Below are 21971 nucleotides of genomic sequence, written 5' to 3'. Positions count from 1 at the left end.
GCGGGCACAAGCAGGGATCAGGGCCAGGCTGAACAGTGGGCCCCGCAGTCAGTCTGCTGCCCAGGGCCGCACTGAGGACACGCACTCCCCCGACTCTCATCAGGACGTGGGCACCTGGGGGCATGGGGAGGGCCTGGTTCTAGGCTCCCAGCACGAACAGGAGTCTCCCAGTCGCCCCTCCCCTCCAGAGGCCCCAAGACCCTCCCTATAGCCAGTGTCGGGGGCCCATGTGGCTGCGGGCTGGGCGCCCTCCCCATCCCTTTCATCGTCCCGCCCCCTCACTCAGCTGGGCGTGGCCCCTTCTTCCTCGGACCCCAGAGCCAGGGGGCACACACATCAGGACTGGGTGTCAATACCAGCTCAGACCTTGCAGACGGGAGACTGAGGCTCTGGGAGATGCGGTGACCGGCCCCAGGAGCTCAGCTGGAAGTGGCCCAGCTGCGACTGGAACCAGGGCCGGAGCCCCTCCCTCAGCCCTCCTCTTTCTAGGGAAACACAGCCCCTCCCGTCTGGGCTCTCTGCCGCTGTTTGGGGACTTTCTGACTGGAGGTGCAGAGCAGCAGTGCAGAATGAAGGAAGGATGCCCCCTTGGGGTCTCAAGGCCCCTCCCACCAGGCTTCTGTCCTCAGCTCCCCACTGCTTACAGGACACAACCCACAGCCCTGGGTGAGGCTTCTGAAGTTGGGCCCAGCCCTAGTGACCCCCTCCTCCATGACGCCTTCCCTGACCACCCCCACGCTCAAACCTGAAATGGCCTGTCTCCCCTGGAGCTCTCAGATGGGTCACCTGCCCCCTTCCTGTGACCCTTGCCACACCCTAATTCGGTCACCTACTCTGTTCACATGTCTTTCCCAGGAAAAGGCAGAGTCTGATCCTATACCTCCTGCGTCCACCACACTCGGACACAGCCGGACCCCACACAGCTGCTCAAGGGGGAGGAAGGGTTAGGGTGCGCCTGCCTCAGCTCCACGATGTCACCCACTGTGTCCTGCCCAACATGGAGGGCAGTGCCTGTCCCACTATCTGCCCCAAGTGGGAGCCTGCAGGAAGGAGGGACGGCCAGGGGCCCGGGGCCAGCATACCTGCAGGCTGTGACCGATCCACCAGTAGAAGACGGTGAGGTTGGGGTTCAGGGGCAGCAGCACAGCTGTGAGGTTCACCTCCTGGTTCACGCCAATGACAGGAACCACTTCAAGGTAGAGGGCCTGCAGGGGGGCTGCAGGGGCCAGGAAAAGGTTAGGGGTAGGGGGGATCGGGGCACTGGCCATCACAGGCTGCTTATTGTCACTGTCACCACCAACCTCACTATGTTCATCACCGTCATCACGACCACCATCACCACCACCACCATCATCTCCATCACCACCATCATCACCACCATCACCACCACCATCACCATTACCACCATCACCACCACCATCACCATTATAATCACCATCACCACCATCGTAACCACCATCACCATTATAATCACCATCACCATCATCATAACCACCATCACCATTATAATCACCATCACCATCACCACCACCACCACCATCACCATTATAATCACCATCACCACCACCATCACCATTATAATCGCCATCACCACCATCGTAACCACCATCACCATTATAATCACCATCACCATCATCATAACCACCATCACCATTATAATCACCATCACCATCACCATCACCACCACCATCACCATTATAATCACCATCACCACCACCATCACCATTATAATCACCATGACCACCACCACCACCACCACCATCATCAGTGGGGACAGTAAGCAGCACCACCATCACTATCACTACAACCATGACCACCACCACCCCCCCCCTTACTGCTGCGCAGACCACTGGGGGTGTGGACTCGAGCCCAGCCTGCCTGTCTCCCTGCCCCGGGCTCCCTGTGCTTCCCCAAGGACCCGGTCTCTCTTTCACAGGGTGTGACGCTTGGCCTCAAAGGGGCGATGGACTTACGGTTGACCTGTACAAAGAGCACCGCCTCGTCGCGGCCTGCCATGTTCTCGGCCCTGACAGAGACGCGGTAGACGCCAGGACTCTCGTAGCGGTGCCGGATGGGCTCCCCAGTCAATGTGAGGTTCACGTACATGGCCTTGAAGCCGTCCCCGAGGTCCACCTGGTACTTGGTGGTCAGGACATCGCCCTGCAGGAAACACCGTGGGGCCACTGAGGAGTGGGTCGCAAAGCTGAGGGGCCAGTGGTCTCGTTCACTCGTTCACTCCCTCACTCCTCTCCTCAGAACGAGTGGGCCTGGGACCCCCAGAGAACCGGGTCTGTTCTGCCCAGGGGGCTCCCAGCTGGGGTGTGGGGTGAAAGCTGAAGGAAGGCTAAGGTGGGGCCGGGGCCAGGTTTGCATTTCAGAAAGCTGACCCAGCTGGGCGAGGGAGAGGGTCAGGGAGGCACTGCAGAGGTGGGCCCAGGGGCCCAGGGAGGCCCACTGGGGCCTGAGCCGGGAGCCAGGAGGGTGAGGAGGGACCTCGCACTTGCCGGACGGTGTCAGGATCATGACTAGAAAGATCTGCATGTCTGAAGACTTCCAGTCTCCCAGGAAATTAAGGAAACATTGTTTTTCCCTCTCTGATGCTGTGGTTTCTGCGTTTTAATTTTATCTCACTCTCTGCGGTACCAGAGTGATGCTCGGATGTAGGGGGTCTGTGCAGGGAGGGGCTCCCCCTGACCGCTGCCTCTTCCCTGTGTTTCACCGTCCACACAAGCCATCTAATCACCCTGTACACCTCCCCGCCACCAGCATCCTCCTCCCAGTAACCGTGTTCTCCTCACAGAGTTGGGGAAAGGAAACTGAGTGAGGGAAACAATAACTTTTTCAGCTTCGTGGCAAGAAGTTCTCATATTCAGTCTCATCTCTGCCCCATCACCCCTCCCTGACACCCCAACCCGACGGGGACACCCTGAAAACCATTTCCTAGTGATCAAGAACGAAAAACAGCTTCACTACTGTTTAGCAACCCTCATATTTGACACCTGCCAAAACTTACAACTTGATATAAAAGAATACTTTTATATAAATTATGTTCATTTGACGTTCTTTACAAATATGGGGTCATAGGTTGAATAGTGTCCATCCCCTCCCACAACTCATGTCCACTTGAAGCCTCAGAATGCACCTTACTTGGAAACAGGTCTTTGCAGATGTAATGCATTAAGATGAGGTCATACCAGATTGGACAGGACCCAAATCCAATGATTAGGGTCTTTATAAGATAAAGGAGGGGATTTGAGGCACTGAGGAGAAGCCACGTGAAATGGAGGCAGAGACTGGAGGTACCCCAGGGCCCCCAGAAGCTGCAGAGACAGAAAGGGTCCTCCCTTGGAGCCTCCGGAGGGACCCTGGCCCTGCCGACAATTTGATTTTGGATTTCTAGCTTCCAGAACTCTGAGAGAAGAAATGTGTGTTGTTTCAAGCCACCCAGTTTTGTGCCACCATTGTAACAGCCACTTACACGTATAAATTCTATTATCCCCATTCTATAGGTTGGAAGACTGAGGCTCCGAGTCCAGAACCCACAGGCTGGCCCACGCTCTGGTGCTGTCTCCATTTAAGGCAGCCTCATGGGTGGCAGTGAGGGGTCTCAAGTCCCACTTGCTCTGGGAGGGAGGGGTTTTCTGTGCTGCATCCTGGGAGCCTGAGTGGGACCTGCAGCTTGGACGGGCAGGTGCCACACCCACCTGGGGTCCCTGCTTCCTGCCTGAGAGTGGCTAAGGTCGGCGCACTTTTACCTGTCGAGACACTTCCTTGGTTAAGGCACCTCACCATAACCAGGAAAGTAGCAGTGTCAACGCAGGGAAAGGAGAAAACACAGATGGCAAACAGAAGGAGCCAGAACAGAGACACTGCAAAGTCACCTAGCACCCGCCACCCTCACGCGGGGCCTCCATGCAGGGCGTGTGTGTGTGTATTTACCACCAAGCACTTCAGAAACACGCAAATGTCCCGCACGCAGCCAAACGCCAGTTCACACGTAGGTGTAGGGGATAACACCGAGAGACCATGTCCCCGGGACCCACTTGCCCGTGCTAACATCTCGTCAGCTTCAGTATCACAACTTGGAACCCACACAGTTACACTTGAGATAAGGAACGGCTGAGTCATCGATGGGGTCCCCGCTTCGCATCCCAACTCCATGGCAGCCACTAAACTGTTTTCCATTTCTGTCATTTTGTCATTTCCAGAATGTTGTATAAGTGGAATCGGACCGTATGGAATCGCTGGGGGGAGCTTCTCCACGCAGTACAGCTCTCCGGACTCACCCAGGCTGGCTGCGGGTGTGTCAATAGTCTGTTCCTTTTCATTTCCGGGCAGCACCTGTGGGATAGACGTACCATCGCGTGCTCACCCACTTGCCCACCGGGCACAGCTGGGTTGTCCCCGGTTTGGGGCTATTACACATGAAGCTGCTGTGAACCAAAGTCTTTGCTTCTCTGGGATAGATGCCCGGGTGTGTAACTGCTGAATCCTATGGAAGTCGCATGTTTAGTCTTTAAGGGAACCACCGGCTCTCCAGAGTGGCTGTACCGATTTACATTCTCATCAGCGACGTTCGAGGGAGGCAGTTTCTCTGCATCCTCACCAGCATGTGGTGGTGTCACTTTTTTACTTCAGCCACTCCTGCAGGTGTGTAGTGATGCCTCCTTGAGGGTCTGATCTGCATCTCCCTGGTGGCCAGTGATGCTGGACACGGCCTCACGTGTCCACACGCCACCTGTACCTCCTCTTCCGTGAACCATCTCTCCGCGTCTCTTGCCCATTTCCTAGTTGGATTACTTGCCTTCTTGCTGTTGAGTTCCAAGAGTTCTTTATACATTCCGGGTACTAGTCCTTGTTGGATGTGCAGTTTGTAAATATTTTCTCTGTTGCTGTCTTTTCATCTTAACAGGCTCTATCACAGAGCAGAAGTGTCACATTTTGACAAAGTCCAATTTATCAAATTTCCTTCCTGGATGATGCTTTGGGTGTCAAGTCTAAGAACGCTCTGCCTGGAGTCCTAGAGCCCAGATACCTTCTCCGATCTTTTATTCTAGAAGGTTTCTAGTTTTCCGTTTAAGTCTGTGGTCACTTTGAGCTGCTTCTGTATCAGGTGTGAGGTTCCGGCCGAGGTTCCTTTTCACTGGATGCTCGTCTGCTGACGCCCAGCCTCCCTCTGCGGAGATGCTGTTGCTCCCGTGCCAAAGTCAGCTGGGCGCGCTTGTGCGGGTGTTTCTGCCTTCCCTATCCTGTCTTAGTTTCAGTTCTTAGATATTTACAGACCTTGGGCCCCCCTATATCCCATACTGTTTCCATACCTGGGTTGGCCTCTGTGTGTGTGTATATGTGTGTGTGTGTGTGCACGCGTGTGCTGGTATGTGGACATGTCTGTGGTTGTGTGTGTGAACACGTGTGTGTAAGTGCCGTGTGTGTGAGAACATGCGTGTGCACAGTGTGTGTGTGTGTGTGCACGCGTGTGCTGGTATGTGGACATGTCTGTGGTTGTGTGTGTGAACACGTGTGTAAGTGCCGTGTGTGTGAGAACATGCGTGTGCACAGTGTGTGTGTGTGTGTGCACGCGTGTGCTGGTATGTGGACATGTCTGTGGTTGTGTGTGTGAACACATGTGTGTAAGTGCCGTGTGTGTGAGAACATGCGTGTGCACAGTGTGTGTGTGCACGCGTGTGCTGGTATGTGGACATGTCTGTGGTTGTGTGTGTGAACACGTGTGTGTAAGTGCCGTGTGTGTGAGAACATGCGTGTGCACAGTGTGTGTGTGTGTGTGTGTGTGTGTGTACCCACCCCGACCCCACACACACACTCCTTCCCCACGGCTCCAACGAGCGAGCCAGTGGTCTTTTTTGGACTGTGGTGTGCGTGGGAGGCCTCTTTCTTCCAAGAACATCTTTCTGTCACATCTCTCTGTGATGCTGCGGGCGAGGGTCCCAGCCCACTGGGGAGGGAGGGAGGCTGACAGGCAAATCCAGACTTGGCTCCGGTTGGAAGAGTCAAGAACCGCGGGTGTGACTGTGCGGCCGGGATTCCAGCCTCTAGGGGGCAGCATGCGGCTGCTTTCCCTGCACGTCTGTCCCGGGGCTCCAGGCGGCAGATGGGTCCACTCGGAGGCTGCGTGTAGTCCCAGGCCGGGCAGGAGGCTTCGTACTCCTCTGCTGCGAATGGAGCCCCACCTCCAGCACCCCAGGGCTGCCTGAGGCACGAAGCATGACTCAGGGCCAGGCCCCATCAACACGTGGATGGGGACAGGAGGGACTGCGAGCTGCCCCAGGACCGGCTCAGGTCTGGGGGCCGTGGGCCGGGCGCTGTCCCCACGGGGTCCCCAGGCCGCGACCCTACACCAGCTCCATCACTGGTTACCGTGCGGCCTCAGGTGAGCGGCTGCACCTGTCTGAGCCTCGGTGTCCCCAGCTACGAACGAAGCCGGTTGACTCTGAGGGGGAGGGAAGGGAGCTCGGACCCGTGGGCGCCCACGCGTACAGCTCTGGGCTCGCACACAGCCAGGGTCTCCGTCTTCCAACGCCGAAGACCTGGGTCGGCATCACCCTGCCCCACCTGCGCACACTTTGAAGGGCACCTAGTGAGCACACGCGGTGATAAAGCCCCGCGCACCTCACCCGGCATATTCGTTAACCAAAGACCCGAATGTCCAATCGAGCCGCGCGCCCCGGAGGAGCTGGGGTCCTGGGGGAAGCCGGGGGCTCTGACTTCTCCCTTGTGCTCTTCTGTAGCTCTGAAGTTCCTGCGTGTTTGTAAGCTTTTCTAATTTGTTTTTGAATGTTCTGCTGTAAGCATTTGTCACCTCCATAATCAGAAAAACAAGCACGCTGCATATCAATTTAAGTAAACTGAGAGGAAATTTAGAAAATAACCATCGTTAATTTGGGAGCACAGGATTTTTGGTGATATTTATATTCTCATGTTTTTAATGTGTCTTTCCAATGAGTATATACCGTTCTTAAAATTGGAAGAAAATGTAGCACCTGTACTAAAGGAAAAAAAGACTAAGAGACTGGGAGAAAATTCACGTGCGTGCGTGTGTGTGTACTACATGCAGTGTATCTCTACATCATCCATTTATATTCATAGACATATATTTATAGACAGATATATTTAGATCTATGTCCACAGTGTATCTGCCTATCAGTCAATCATCTGTTTATTTATCATCAGAATTTACCTTTGGCTGTGGGATGACAAGGAATAGTTTTTTTTCATTTCTTGCTTTTCTTAAGACTGTCAATTAACTAAACCAGCATAAGTAGAGGTTTAAAACACTGTATTGCCGCCCACAGGAATGGATACATCTGACATCACCGTCCAGCTAACACACCACCCCCCACACAGAGACGTGTGAAGCCGGGTCCCTCGGCCTGAGCTGGCTGCCCGCTGTTAGGCTCCTGTGTTCCTGTGTCATTGTTTCAGTGCTGGTCTGGTCCCAGGAAGGGATTTCCGGCCCGCTGGCCCATCCCGCAGTTTGCAAACCCAGGTCCACGCTGCGCGGCACGAACGGCGCGGGGGCGGTGAGAACACTGCACAGTCCTGTTCGCCCAGACGAAGTGGCCTCGCAGGGACGGCACCAGGGCACCAGCCGCCCGGAGGGACCCCTCACCTGCTCCTGCCGCACCACGAATAGGACGTCCTCTCCCGGTCGCACGGCCACCGCCTCTCCACGGATGCTGACCTGCAGGCCCCGGGGCGGCAGAAGCGGGCACTGCAGCTGCGCCGGGCTCTGGCGTGGGTCCACGCCGCCCTCGCACACGTTGGACACCACCTTCCGGTACCTGCGGTCAGACAGCGGGTCAGGGTCGCACGCACAGGAGGGGGGTGGGCTGGCCCGGCCGGACCTGCTTGTCACCGTGCATACGTGCGGTGGCTCCGGGCTTGTGACCTCCCTCTGCCAACTCCCGCCCTCCTCCCACCTCCACCTGATTGTTCTTTCGGCCCCATTTCAGAGATGAGAAAACGGAGGCTCAGCGGAGGCAATGACAGTGAATGGAGGACGTTTCTTTGGTCTGATCGTGTTACTACCAATGACAACAGCTGTTGCTGCTGAGGGGAGGGCTGGGGAGCCGCTCTGAGTTCCATGGCCTTGCTGGGGACTGTGGTCCGGGGAGGACAGAGCACCTGAGGCGGGTGGGCGGGGCTCAACCTGGGCCCCACAGCTGATGCGCTAAGTGGCTGTGGGCCACACGACCCCCTTCAGGCTCCTCTCCCTGTTACATGGAGGGAGTGGGGCCAGATGATGCTGAGTCACCAACTCACTCATGCAGCAAGTTTACTGAGTGCCTACTCTGTGCTGGGTGCTGGGGTCCGGGGTGATCGCTCACAGCCCCTCCCCTTGCAGAGCAGACTGCCTAGTAGGGGAGGCAGACCTCACCAAACCATCTCCCCTATCAAGTGCCGGGAAGGAGCAGCACCTGGGAACCTGGGCCCGGAGAAAGGGGCTTTCAGCTGAGATCAGAAGGGTGTGCAGGAGAGGGGAGAGTGTCCTGGGCAGCGGAACCAGTGTGTGAAAAGGCCCTGTGGTGGGTGGCCGAAATCCAGAGTGGGGACAGGTGTAGGCTGAGGGTGGGGAGGGGTTGGTGGGCACAGTTCGCTGGGGTCTAGTAAACTTTTAGGAGACAACGGGAAAATCACTGCTGGGGGGTTCATCATCTGACCTGCCATTTGTGATGCTCCCTCCGGCTACACCGGGATTCTGGGGCTGTAAACCTAACATCACTGCCAAAGGGCCTCCATCTGCCCACCTCCCTGTGCCTGAACTTCAGAAGTTTATCAGGCAAAACCACATTTGATTATTTTGGAAGAAAATATGCTCCCTAAGAGCTACCCGCTCACAGCCCCTTGGTGCCAGAGTCTGCAGGTGGCATGAAGCAGATTCACTTGCCCTCGACATGGGGCCTGGCTCTGACCCTGCAGACGAGTCCCTGCTGGCCAAGCCCTGGCAGGTGCGCTGGGGCAGCCGCTGTGTCTCCCTGACGGAGGAGGGCTGGATGAGTGACAGATGGATGACGGATGAGTGGTTGGAGGACAGAAGGATGGGTGGATGATGGATGAATGGATGAGTCAGTGAAAGAATAAATTGATGGATGATGGATGGATGGGTGGATGGATGAATGGATGACGGGTGGATGGATGAATGGATGACGGATGGATGGGGGAGTAAATGGATAAATGATTCGATGGATGGATGGATGGATGGATGACGGAATTTATGACACTGTGGTCCAAGCCTGCAAATTCTCGTCCTGCTTCTTGGTGCCGTGGGCTTGGCCCCGCCCCACCCCAGGGGCAGTCATGGGGATTTTCTAATGATCCCACAGGCATTTCACTCCTTATGTCTTCCTCAGAGGGAAGCAGGGTCCTTTGGAGAGCATCCTTGGGGCCTCCTGGAGCTGCAGGTTCACAGCTGTACGTACCTAACATTTTTATAGAACATTAATCCTTTATACACAATGTGCTCAGCCTCTGGTGGAGGAAAAGCATCCTACGTGCTCACACTTGCGGAAGGATCTACCATTATGCACGGCATGTGTTCGTCACACCACATACTGTGTGTCATGGAGCTTACAGTCCAGCTTACAGTCCTGGCAAGTGTGACAATAACTGGGATGTGGATTCCTATAGAGTAAGCTCGGGGTCCAGGGTGGGTCAAGGAAGGCTTCCGGGAGGAAGCGCCATTCGAGCTGAGGCCTAAAGGGATTGTGAGCATCTCTGGCCCAGCTCAGGCCTGGCCACTCGGTGTTGGTCAATGGGGAAGGGTCCTGGCGCCACAGGGGCTCTGAAGGACTGGGGGAGGGGTGTCAATGCTCTGGGAGGGCTCAGTCCCTGCAGCAGGTGTGAGCTACCCCTGGACCTTCTCTGCCCGTTGTTCTCTGTCCGGAGCCAGTTCAAGACTCCTCTTCTCCTTGATGCTGACTCTCATGGGCTCCGACTCGAGAACCCCCCCGGTCAGCGCCTGGGGCGACTCACTGACTTCTCTTTCCTGGTCTCTACGCAGGGAGCTGCAGGCACCAGGCAGCAATGGGTAGGGGGCACCGTGGTTCTGCCCCGTGCTGCACTCACCCGAGGCTGCTCGTGTAGGTCTGGCCCAGGACACAGTCATCAGGCGGGGACACGGGGTTAAACCAGAAGTTGGCAAAGCACTTGTTGGCGTCGGACTCGAAGGAGGAGCGCTCAAATCCATAGTCACTGGGAGGAGGGAAAAACAGTGGTCAGGAGACAGCTGCTGGCGGGGATGGGAGCCAGCCTGGGGCAGGGGCCTCACACTGAGGGCCCACTATGCACCCGACTGTGAGGACACAGAGGCAGACCCACAGGGCCCCATCCCAGGGGGGAGACAGGCCTGAAAGCTGACAGTTATGTTCCAGGTGAGAAGGGATGCAAAGAGCATTCTGGGAAATCACAGGAGAGCACTGAGCCCAGCCTGGGTGCCCTGGAAGGCTGCCTGGAGGAGGTGGGCTTAATCTCAAAGGAATATCAAGAGACAGTGAGGGGAAGAGGGGGAAGGGCACTGCAGGCGGGGACTGGTCCCTTCAGTGCTAGTGCAGGGAGACACAGGCAGAGGTGGCAGGAAGGTGAGGGGTAAGGACAGCTGGAGAGGCAGATGGGTGGACCAGAGACCCCAGGAGCCAGGTTCCAGACCCGGACATTCTCCAGTGGGCAGCAGAGTTTTTGACTGGGGCAAGGGAGCTGTCGGGGGGTTTTCTGCAGAGTCCCTGGATGGAGGAGAAGGAGCTTGGTGGCACAGCTGGCCACCGAGATGCCCTCTCTTGTCCTCAGGTCCCTCTCCTACCTGTGAGCAGACCACCTGTGCTGGTTTTAAAACTACGTCCAGGAGTTCTTTAATGTGGGCTGGACCCAGCGTCTCAGTTCTAACGCACAGAATAAGGGGGGGTAATGGACACCCTCCCGCTGCCCGCTTCACCGCGGGGCAGCCGGACGCCCAGGCCAGCAGTCCGAGGGGCCGTGCTGGAGCGGGACCCTCACCAGAGGAAGTCGGAGGCCCGGCACGGACACACGCGGGCCGTGAGCGCCGCCGTGAAGCTCCGCCCCTTGATGCACCAGGACGCGGGCTTTCTCCTCCGGAAGCTCCTCTGCTGGCCCATGATGCAGCGGTCGCCCTGCGCGGGAACATCCTGGTCACCGGCCGCCTGGAGGGTCCGCCCTGCGCCGGCTTGTGCTGCCCACCTGGCGGGTTCTGCAAGCCCCAGGCAGCCGTCGGGCAGGGAAACCGCGGCCCTGGGGTGGGGGTGGGGGGCGCGTGCGTTCACGGAGCCCCCGCTGGGTACAGGCTCCGTCTGGGCCCCGAGGGGTCTCAAGGTGGCTGGAAAAGAGGCCCGAGGGTGCCAGAGCCCCGAGCAGGAGCTGGGACGAGCCATGGCCCCCGGGCCTCACAGGACACACGGCAGGCCCTCAGACGACCAGAAGAGGCCACACCCATGTGAACAGGCGCTGAGGCAGTGATGGAGCGGGGTCCTCCCAGCACTGCCAGAGCCCCCACACTCTGAATCCTGACCTTGGGCAGCACAACCTGCTCTGAACCGCCCCGGGAGGCCATCCTGGTCCTGATTTATTCCTGAGCGTGGATGTTACACATTTTGCTGTAGAAACATTTGTGCCTGAGATTATGGGGAGAGGGCTGCCCCAGACCCACTGGGGTGTCACCTACTATATGATACATAAGCCCCGTGACCCCGAGCAGAGCTGACACCAGGCTGGCTCAGGGCCTGTGTGCCTGCACCCGAGAGTGCCTGCAGACCCTGGCCAGGCAGGAAATCCCGCAGAAGGGCTGGACATCTGCTGGAGGCCCCGCGACCTCGCAGGCCGGGGCTCTGTCGGGCGGAGGGGGCCTGCGGCTGGGCCCACCTGCAGGTTGCTGAGGTCCCAGGAGCCGTAGTCGTCCTCGCCGCACTGCCTGGAGAACGAGGGCCGGAAGTCCACCTTGACCAGCTCCCAGTCGGAGCGGAAGCTGATGTGGCCGAAGACGCTGGGGAGGGGAGCGGAGGGAGGGCGGAGCCCACCTTAGTCTGGCCCGTCCCTGAGGTGCCACACTGCCCCTCCTGGCCTCGGTGCCCCCCCCACACAGCGGGCCCAGCGGCTCCTCGCCCGCCCTCGCTGGGCTGCCCTGGGACTGGACTCACGGCCCTGTGCTGGGCCTGGCCGGCCACAGGCATTTGGGCGTTGGCATTAAGTAGTCCCACGACGGTCACACGTTATGTGTGGCTTGTCAGTGGCACTGGTGTGGGTCATCCCACATGGCCCCCCGATGGACCAGGAAGCAGGTACAGTCGGGTCGCGAGCCCGGGCCCTCCCACAGCCCTCATGCCGCTCCTTGCAGAATTCTGTTCTGCAGAATGATTCATGGTCAGGTGTCTGCATCCCGTGCTACTTTTCTCCCAGCCTCTGTCAGCCCGACCTGTGCTGCAGAAACCCAGCCCTGCAGAGCTGGGCCACAGGCTGTTTAACACCTAGCAGAGCCGGCACGCCGAAGGCAAGTAACGAGTCATCACACAGGCTCAGAGCAGCGGGATGGGAAGGATCTCAGTGTGGTGCCTGCCGTGTGGCCCCCGGCCCTGGTGGGTGGAGAAAGCAGGGGACAGGCCACCATGGGCGCCGGTGGTCTACAGAGCGCCCACTATGTGCCAGGAGCTCCGTGTATACACAGCCCACTCTACAGAAAGGAAAACTGAGGCTTAGGGAGGTTGAGTAACTTGCTCAAGGTCACACAACTTGTTTGTGCCATTTCTTCTCCCTCAGCAGCCATTTGTGAACTGCCTGCCATGTGCCCAGTCTCCCTCGTTCTCTGGGAAGGCTGCTGCTTAAGGGATTTCCACCTGACCCCCCACCACCTCACACCTGCACTCCACATACCACCACAGAAGAGGGGTCCAGCCTGCACTTCTCTGGTCCTTCTCCAGTCCAGCCTACAGCACTCAGGCCGTATTACTAGATGTCGAGCATGTGAATGGAGGCGGTGATGCACCCACTCTGGCCTTGGTCCCCTTCCAAGCACACTGACAGGAGCTGGATACTGGGGGGAGGCCAGTTATGGGCTGAAAGGCTGGAAGCTCCATTCTAGAATAATAGTTGAGAAAGGTCTTGGACTGTTTTCTGGGCGACCTGATGGCTGGCCCTGAAGGTCTGAGGCTGATACTTGAAGAGAAGTTTTGCCTCCATAGGGCAGCTCTGAGCGCACAGGTCTCAGGTGATACGCCTTCACCACGACTGTGACCTTGGGCAGGTCCTTTCCTCTCTGTACCTCAGTTTCCTTGGCTTTAAAATGAGGACAGTAACACTGGTCTTTCAGGATCGATGGTGGATTAGTAATGGTTTGTGTAGGATGCTTGGCACTTAGTAGGAGATTTTTACACACACACACTCACACGCTCACACATCCTCCTGTGCACACACCTGTTACCTCTACTGCCCAGTCTCTCAAAGGAGACACTATGATCTTGATTTTGCAGGTAAGACCCCAGCCTCTGCAGGGGCCCCCTCTGGTCCTCGCAGCCCCCCGGCCTCCCTCTGTCTTGGCCTGGCCCTCCCTCTGTGGTCAGTCTCCCTGTCCTCCCGTCCTGGACACCGACAGGGTGCAAGTGGGCCGATGGCTCTGCACGTGCTCCACCCTCCTTCCTCCGCAGCCCTGGGGTCTGGAGGCCCCCTGTGCTCCTCCTCCCAGCCCTGGCCTCTCACCAGCAGCCCCTCTGCCCTTCTCTCCTCCCTGCAGTGCGAGTCGTGGCCCCCGCCGCTCTTCTTCGGAGTCGTCAGTGGAGCCGCAGGGCGCGGCCTGGGGCCTCTCCTGCTGCTGGTGGACGTGGCCTGGCGAGGACCAAACACTCCCCGGCCGCCCCTTCTACTCTGCCTTGTGCACCTGTTCCCGCAGGTGCTGTTTCCCACCGTGGGGTCCTGGGAGTCCCGGACGGTGGTGACCGTGGCTGCAGAGGTGTCCTTCCTGTCATCTGTCCGACTCCCATCCTGCCATCAACTGCCCTCTTCCTGGAGGTGCCACTATGTGGGAACTGTCTTGGCCACAGCGTCCCCTTCTCCCAAGCAAAGCCCGCTGGTTTAGGTATTTAAACAGAGGGTGAGGGTCTCATCTCACTTAAGGGACATCTTTAAGGGACAACTCCCGGGTCCTCAGCAGCCTGAGCCGCATCCCCTGCTGTCTAGAAACCACATTGCTGTGTGCTCAACCCTCCCTCCCCTCCCCTCCTCACCAGCCCCCGAGAGGAATGTACTGTCATTATTCCCATCTTATGGACGAGAAGACTGAGTCAAGAGACCCCCCTTGGGATGGCACTGCCTTGGCCCACCTCCAGGGGGAGCCAGCTTCGGCCGCCTGGCTGGCTACTGAGAGGCTGCGAAGCTTTGCCCAGGAAGCTTGCTCCAGCCCCAGCGTGGAGCACAGCCCCTGCCTGGGGCACAGGCCCTGCGGGGAGGTCTCTGTGTTGCTGTGTTCCCAGCTGGAGCTGAGAAGAGGCTGGTTTGGTTGATCTCACTCATCCTTTTATGAAACCTAACAGCTCAGATGGTACTTCGAGAAATATCTGTCACCTGGCTCGCTGTGAATTTTACGAAAGAGATCCGAGGGGAGCCTATTTCTTTCTTTACAATTAATAAGGAAAAACTGGGCCAGGCTGTGCCGACTGAGCGAGGAGTCCTGCGCCTTTCAAAGAGCCCACACCCCTCCGTGGGTGCAGCCTGGGGAGGGCCTGGGAGCTCCCCAGCCCCGCTTGGGGCCTGGGGGACCCTCACCCTCTGAGGCTGCACTGGTGGGGACTGGAGAACTGGCAAGTGTGAGACATGCTGAGGGAAGCATCTCGGAAGGCCACTGTGGGCAGCTTGGATGTGACCTTTGGGCAGATTTGGATACAGAATCATCTGGGAAAATGCTGTCAGGAAACAGGACAGTAGGAGAGAGAGACAGAGACACAGGGTCAGGAGGGAGGGAGAGATGAGGGGAGAGAGAGACAGACAGACAGAGAGAGGGAAGGAATTTGAGAGTGGTTTGGAGATGCAGTGTGGTGAATTAGAGGCCTTTAGGAACAGTTCTGATGGTTTAGGAAAAAGAACTTAAAAGGTTATGCAGCACTTGGCTCTGAATTCTGCCTTAGTGTCCCAGGGCTCAAATGCCCGTCTGCTGGCGGGAGGTGAAAATCGGGCCGGGACAAAGGGCTTGATGTTCTGCAGCTCCTAGGTCAATGCCCCGGGGTAGAAAGTGTGCCCATTTCTCGGCTGGGGAAGCTGAGGCCCCCCACCCAGCTCACTTGTTCAACCTCTGCAAAGCCAGCAAAGGCCAGCCATCGCCTCTGGTATTTCCCACTCCTCCCTTCTGCTCTGTGGAGTCTGGTCCTGGGAAACTGGTCGACCAGCAGAGGGTCCAGGCTGAGCCTGGAGGCCACACTGCAGAGAGCCCGAGGCTGGAATCTTCCTCTCCTACCTCTCCTCCCAGCCCGAAGACCCCCAGAGCATGACGGAAGAGTAAACACGTGACGTCCTGAAGGGCTGAACACATCCCAGGGCCTGGGAGGAGAGGAATTCGGTGTCCAGGGAGAACCACAGGCAGGGCGTTTGGAGAATTCCAAGTGTGATGATTCCTCACCAAGGTTTTGACGGCGAGCTTCCCAGGGTCCCCGCCCCAGCTCTGCCTCTCCGGGGCCACGCAGAGCTGATGTGAAGGGGCCCCTTTCCCACCACTCCCTCGGTGCGGAATTATTGAAATGTGAGCACTTCTGGGGCGGGGGACAGATAAATCCTTCCCTGGAGACTATTATGAGAATAAAATGAGATAACGTAAAAATTGAATCCATAACACGCAGTTGATGCTCCGTAAAACTTCCTCTCGGCCCTCGTTGCGGGAGGCCCGGGGAGGATGCAGGGAGGAGGCCAGAGGTCCTGGTCCTGGTGGCAGGGGAGGCCCCCTGGAGGGTCACCGAAGCCAAACTCCAGTCTGGCAGGAACTCAGACGTGCCTGAGCTCTTGTCTCAAACGCCCCGGGAGAGAGAGGGCTCCGTGCTCTCTGTTTGCACACAGCTCTGCTCCGTCTGCTGTTCCCAGAGGCCTGCGTGGTGGGCACACAGGCAGCTGCGGTCGCTGATCACTCAGTGATGGGCTTTCCAGGGCTGTGCTCCCAGCCCTGCCCCAGGCGCCCAGGGGAACCAGGGGCAGCATTCATCCGGGACCCGCAGGAGCCCCGGGGCAGAGGCAGGCCTAGCGGGGGCTGTCCACCCTGAGCAGTTTCTCTCCAGCTTAAGCCTAAGACTGGGGGCCAGGCACCCCTGGGGGCTTATCCAAGCGGGCCTCTTTGGGGCATTCAGAAGGGTGAGCACCTAGCTCTTCCCAGGTGATGGGGGAGTTGGTGGGGGCTTGGGCACGAAGGCCATTGTGAGCTGGAAGGTCAGACAGGAGATGCCAACTGGGACTAACCCTGGCAATGAATCCGGCCACCACTGGGCACAGGGCCCCTCCAGGCCGCGCGGGCAGGGTAGGGGTCGCAGCGCCTGGCCACTCCGCTGGGAGTGGGTGGAACCCCTCTAGGAAGGGCCCAGCCAGAGGTAGAACTAGGTCCAAAACCCCAGAGGGACAAGTGTCAGCTCCTTCTCGACCCACAGCTCATCCCTGGGCCTGGGTCTCCCTCGTCCAGGCCCAGTTCAAGGTCAGCTGTTCTGAGATACCTTGATAACCACCCACCCCACCCGCTGGCCCTGTGGTGGCAGCAACTTCCCCGTTAGGGAAACAGTGCTGCTCTTTGCTACATTTGACCTGTCTGCCCCCTGGGACACCAGCCTTGTGGGTCCTCGGGGTCCCTGGTGCCCAGAACAGAGGGCGGCACGCTGCAGGCCAGGCTGGAAGGATGGGAGAAGGACTGGCCTCACGGCCTTGGCTGTGGTGCGGAGCCGGGAGGACTCAGTCAGCGGGTGGAGGCCCACCTCCCTTCCACCCTGGACCAGCTGTCCTGGCCCTCCTGGGCTGGGGACTCAGACCCAGGCCAGCCCTCAGGAAGATTCCTCAAAGTCTGCTCAAAGGAAAGAGGGGAAGTAACTTGGAAGGCCGGCCCAAGACAGAGGTGTCCAAAGCACCAGGGTCCGCTCCCAGCGTCAGGGGGCCCTGGGTCTTCCTTGGGCAGTTACAAGGGGGAGAGTCCCTGGGGCATTGTGGGGCTTCCTGGGGCCACCATAACTAATTTCCACAAACAGTTGCTTCAAACAACAGACACGTCTCAGTTCTGGAGCCGGAAATCTGAGATTTAGGTATTCACGGAGCGGGCTTCCTCTGGAGGCCACAGGGGAGGCTCCTTTCTGCTTCCTCCAGCTGCTGGGCCCCAGGGGCTCCTGGGCTTGTGCCCGCATCACCCCAGCCTCTGCCTCTGTCTTCACACAACGTTCTCCCTGCTTGGCTGGTTCCTCTCCTCTTCGTAGAAGACACGAGTCACTGGATTTAGGGCCACCCTACTCCTGTGTGACCGACCTCATCACAGCTAATCACATCCACAAAGGCCCTATTTCCAACTATGGTCACATCCAGAGGCTCTGGGTGGATGCGAACTTTGGGGGACACTGTCCTCCCCAGTTCAAGCATCATCAGTAAAAAGCAAGCAGGGTGCACGGGGCCCGCTCTTCCGCACCAGGTGCAGCAGGCGCCACGGCATGGGCGTGGCTGGTAGAAACGCAGAGGTCAGCTCTGCCTGGACACGTGCCCAGGAGGGCCGATCGCCCAGGAGAGGACTTCCACAGGCAGACTCTCATTTCCAGTTTCTGGGTGAGCACCTTTTCTCCCCAACCAGGCCCCAGAGCACGGTCAAGCCCTGTGTGCCTCCTTCAGTCCCTGCCTGCTCAGGCTCTGCTCCTGGCCTTGGGATGCCCCATCCTCCAAACAGGGATGGCCTTGATCTGGGCCAGGGTCATGGGGCTGGACTCACAGCCTGGATCTGCCCTGCACTGGCCCATTTGGGTCTCAGGTCCTGTCTGTGCAGCGTGCACACAAGTCCTTCACAGGTGCCAACAGCCAATAATCATCACCACCATCATCACCACCACCATCATCATCATCATCACCACCACCATCATCATCATCATCACCACCATCATCACCACCATCACCACCATCATCACCACCATCATCATCACAATCATCATCACCATCATCACCATCATCATCACCATCACCACCATCATCACCACCATCATCATCACAATCATCATCACCATCATCACCATCATCATCACCACCATCATCACCACTTTCATCATGACCATCATCATCACCACCTTCATCACCACCATCAGCACCACCTTCATCATCTCAAAAGGTTGGATGGGCAGTGATCCAGAGCCAACCCTTGACTCTTGGTCCCACCCCTCATCAGGTAATAGTGGGCAGGTGACCAATGTCCCTGAATAGGGACAGAACAGCAACCTGCAAGTGACTGAAGGTGAGAGGAAACAGTGGACAGTAAGAGATAAGGAAGCAGGTGTGAAGATGGAGGTGAGAGTGAGGAGGATGGGGAGGGAGGCCGTGGGTCAGTGTTGAACCTGCCTAGAGCAGTAAGGCCCGAGATGGCCCTCCACCATGGCCCGCCTGGGGTTCGGCTCTGACCTGCCTGCCCACCGCCCGTGGGCACTCACGTCATGACCAGTGTCTCGTCTCCCGGCTCACTCAGCAACCCGTCCACAAACACGGAGGTGCTGGTGAAGTTGTGCGTGCTCCAGGTGAGGCCCTCGTCCACGCTGAACCTGCCAGGAGAAGGGGAGTCACCACCTCTGGGCAGGTGGGAACACATCCTGTGTCCAGGACCCACTGCCCCGCCGGACCCAGCCCTGCCCTTGCCCAGGGACCAGAGCTGTCCAGCTGAAGTATCTGGGGGAACAGGTGGGAACAGTGGCTGACCCCAGGCCCAGTCCAGTATCTCAGCCACAACTGGATCCCTGACCTCACTCTCTCCTGGGAGGTCACAGCGGCCACCTGCCGGCACCAGGTGGCGTCCACATCTGCTTAGTGACACCACAGTCAAGGAGTCCTGGGAGCCAAAGAGCTGCTTTATACCCTCTGGATCGTAGAGTTATTGGGCTTTGGAAACACCCAGGTCAGCCCCACCCAATGCCCAAGCCAGCCCGGGGGCTGCCTCCCCGTGCGGCACACCACAATGTCACCAGCTTGCCGTGCAGAAAGATCTTTTTCAGACTAAAGTGATATTGCCTTCCTAGCAGCTTCCCCAACTCTGCTTTTGGAGTCCAGAGCTCACACCTGCTCTCTCTTCTCCACAACAGCCCTTCAGATGTCTGAAGCGATGCCAAACCCATTCTCCCTTGGGCACATGCTGCTGGCTTCCTTGTCTGACCCCACCTCCTCACACTTAACTGATTCCTGTCTTGTAAAAGTCACCTCCTCTGGGAAGCCCCCCTGTTCCCCCAGGGCGGCCTCTCTCTGGCCCACCTGACCATGCTGTCATCATCCCCTGTTTCCTGGTCTCCCCAGGCCAGGCCGGGAGCAGCCTTTGTTGGGGGTGGACTTTACAGAGCCTGCTGCTACCCACCTCCCTGATGGGGCTTAGTGCCATGGTCCTGGGGCCCCGGGGGCAGCCATTCTGGGGAAAGTTCTGAAGGGTTCCCAGTGGAGAGAAAGAGCCCCGCCCACTGCCCACGCCCACCCAGCGCAGGGCCCGAGGACCTTACTTCAGGATCTTCAAGGGGATGGAGGTGTCTTTGATGGCCACGATCACGCCACCGTGGTCCAGGTAGAGGATGTGGTGCTCTTCCTCGAACACCTGCAGAGGAGAGCGGGCGGCCTTCTGACGGCAGGACCCTGACGAGGGTCAGAGGTCGCTCAGGGTCGGGGTCACTCGCCAGGGGCAGAATTGCCCACACACTGGCTGGGGGACCGCAGGAGGCCAGCTCCCTGAGGCAGGGCTGGTGTGAGGGCTCCCCGTGCTCTCCCGCCCCATCCAGACTCAGTGCACATGGGGTGAATGGATGATGATGGCAATTTCTGGACCATTGGCGAGAGAGAAAATTGCAAATAAACACTGTGGGGGTCCTGCCTGTAGGAAAAACTCACACACCAAAAAGGCCAATAGCGTAAGGATGAGAAAGCAGTAGTGGAATTTAGAAAAGCCTTTAGGATAAGCATCACCAGAAAGGCAAATCTCTATTTGACATTGACACAGTTCATGTGTCACCTCCTTCAGGAAGCCCTCCTGGATGCCATGCTGGGTGGGGAGCATCTCTGGGCCCCCTGCCCCAGCACTTGCTGCATTGTCATTGTCTCCTCCAGCCAGGGAGCTGTCATTGTCTCCTCCAGCCAGGGAGCCCCTCAAAAGCTGGGCCTGCCTCTGAGTCCTCTTTGTGGCCCAGCACCTGGCTCAGCTCACAGCTGGGGTGCCTGTGCTCAGGGAGTGTGTGTGGGATGAATGAATGAATGAGTGAGTGAATAAATGAATCTCTGCCAAGTCCTCGGGGGACAAAAGTTGAGCGGCCCAGCCTGGTGGTCTTTCTTGTCTGCAAACAGCCCTGGGCTGGGGTCCCATTTTATAGACGAGGAGGCTGAGGCTTGGAGCAGCTGGCGAGTCAAGGTCTCCCAGCTGGCAGGTGGCAGAGCTGGGTTTGGCTCTCCAGTCAGGACACAGGGGACCCCCTAGATCTTCCATGAGCACAAATACCTAGCTGGCAAGCATGTGTCTTGACCCCACCTGGGGAGGGGCACCTTGTCACTTCGCCCTGCAGCTCCCTTACAGGAAGTGGCCCCACCACTGCCCACCACAAGTCCACTTCCCACCCCGTCCAGCTGTCTCAGGGCCTGCAGGTTTGGTGGCAGGGATGCAGGGAACCTCAGGAGTCAGGGCAGAGCCGGGACCTGGCCCAGCCAGCCCCTCGCCAGGGCCAGCACGCTCATTGGTCAGCCGCCCGGGGTCTCGTTCAGAAGTCTCTAACTGGCATCTTCTCCCTGTTCTTCATGTTGAGTCTTTTTTATTTGAATGTCTGGAGCCAGCGGGAGGCACCCGGGGAGGACCCAGAGCAGAGGCTCCACATCTTGGGAATATGAAACTTCGGCAGAGCCTGTGGGTGTCCCCAGGCCAAGCCCTCGGCCCCAACATCCCATCACCCCTACGCCTCTCAACCCCACCAGAACCTTCCAACAGCCCCATGGCCCTTAGAATCACACCCAAAGCTTTCCACGGCCTTCGGGGCTCTAGGAGATGCCCCTGCCCACCTCTCTCCCACCCTACCCCTGTACCCCAGCCACCCTGGTCTCCTTTCCCCGAACACGCCTCAGGCCCTTTGCACATGCTGTCCCCTGGCTGCAAAGCTCTTCCCCAGATACTTCCACCTTCTGATCATCTTGCTGGCTTTCCCACTGCCCACAGAAATTCTCTAGGATACACTTCTGACTTGACTAAGGAGGAGGGGCTCCTTTTGAAAAATGGCAGAAGTCTGGCCATCTGTGAGCCATGCCCTTAAACGTGTCTGCGAGGTGGGGAGAGGAGAAGGAGGGGAGGGGGTGGCTGGCTGGCACGGGGGCCTCTACTGCACATACACAGTCTTGTTTAATGGCAACCATGCTCGGAGGTTATTTCCCCACTTTCCAAAGAGAGACCAGAGGCTCAGAGATGCACAGTGACTTGCCCAAGGCCACATAGCTGATAGTTGGCAGAGCCCAGGTTGACCCCAGGTCTGTGACTCGACTCCCTGCTGTTTCCACCATGACCCTCAGCCTGTGGGCTCCTGAGCAGGACATGTTCAGTGGGAGGAGGAGCTGTGTCTCATGTCATGAGGTCTCAGGCTGGAGTTGGGGTTCAGAGCACTAACTTGGGTGCTTCCCAGATCCCCTGCCAGCACTCACTCCCACAAGATTCCATGGGCACATCTGCAGGGAGTCAGAGGAGGCGGTGTGCCTGTGTCCTCTGTCCTAGGCGCTGGAAGGTACTCCAGATAAGTGTGCTGTCTGAGGCTACATTA

The 21971-nt window shown here is 58.1% G+C and overlaps 1 protein-coding gene and 1 long non-coding RNA gene across 12 annotated transcripts in view; one reads left to right on the top strand and one right to left on the bottom strand.

Moving 5' to 3' along the window:
• SORCS2 (sortilin related VPS10 domain containing receptor 2) overlaps positions 1 to 21971 on the bottom strand; it is a 445133-nt gene that overhangs the window by 11787 nt on the left and 411375 nt on the right. For all 11 annotated transcript variants that reach the window (XR_012501643.1, XM_074350779.1, XM_074350786.1 and 8 more), the window contains 8 exons: positions 19692 to 19783; positions 18645 to 18752; positions 11887 to 12007; positions 11008 to 11141; positions 10084 to 10209; positions 7628 to 7799; positions 1974 to 2160; positions 1083 to 1216 (listed from right to left, as the gene is read on the bottom strand). Coding sequence is in view for 10 of the 11 variants with exons in the window: in XM_074350779.1 (XP_074206880.1) it covers positions 1083 to 1216; positions 1974 to 2160; positions 7628 to 7799; positions 10084 to 10209; positions 11008 to 11141; positions 11887 to 12007; positions 18645 to 18752; positions 19692 to 19783 (1074 nt within the window). In the remaining variant the exon portion in view is untranslated. The remainder of the gene's footprint in view (positions 1 to 1082; positions 1217 to 1973; positions 2161 to 7627; positions 7800 to 10083; positions 10210 to 11007; positions 11142 to 11886; positions 12008 to 18644; positions 18753 to 19691; positions 19784 to 21971) is intronic.
• LOC141574672 (uncharacterized) lies at positions 5 to 2074 on the top strand. Its single transcript, XR_012501650.1, has 3 exons — positions 5 to 666; positions 856 to 1196; positions 1937 to 2074. It is a non-coding gene; the product is annotated as an uncharacterized LOC141574672 (long non-coding RNA).

This window comes from Camelus bactrianus, chromosome 2, assembly GCF_048773025.1.
Source record: "Camelus bactrianus isolate YW-2024 breed Bactrian camel chromosome 2, ASM4877302v1, whole genome shotgun sequence".
Taxonomy (NCBI): Eukaryota; Metazoa; Chordata; class Mammalia; order Artiodactyla; family Camelidae; genus Camelus; species Camelus bactrianus.
Note: the sequence above shows the minus strand (reverse complement) of the source record. Positions and strands in the feature narration are given on the sequence as shown.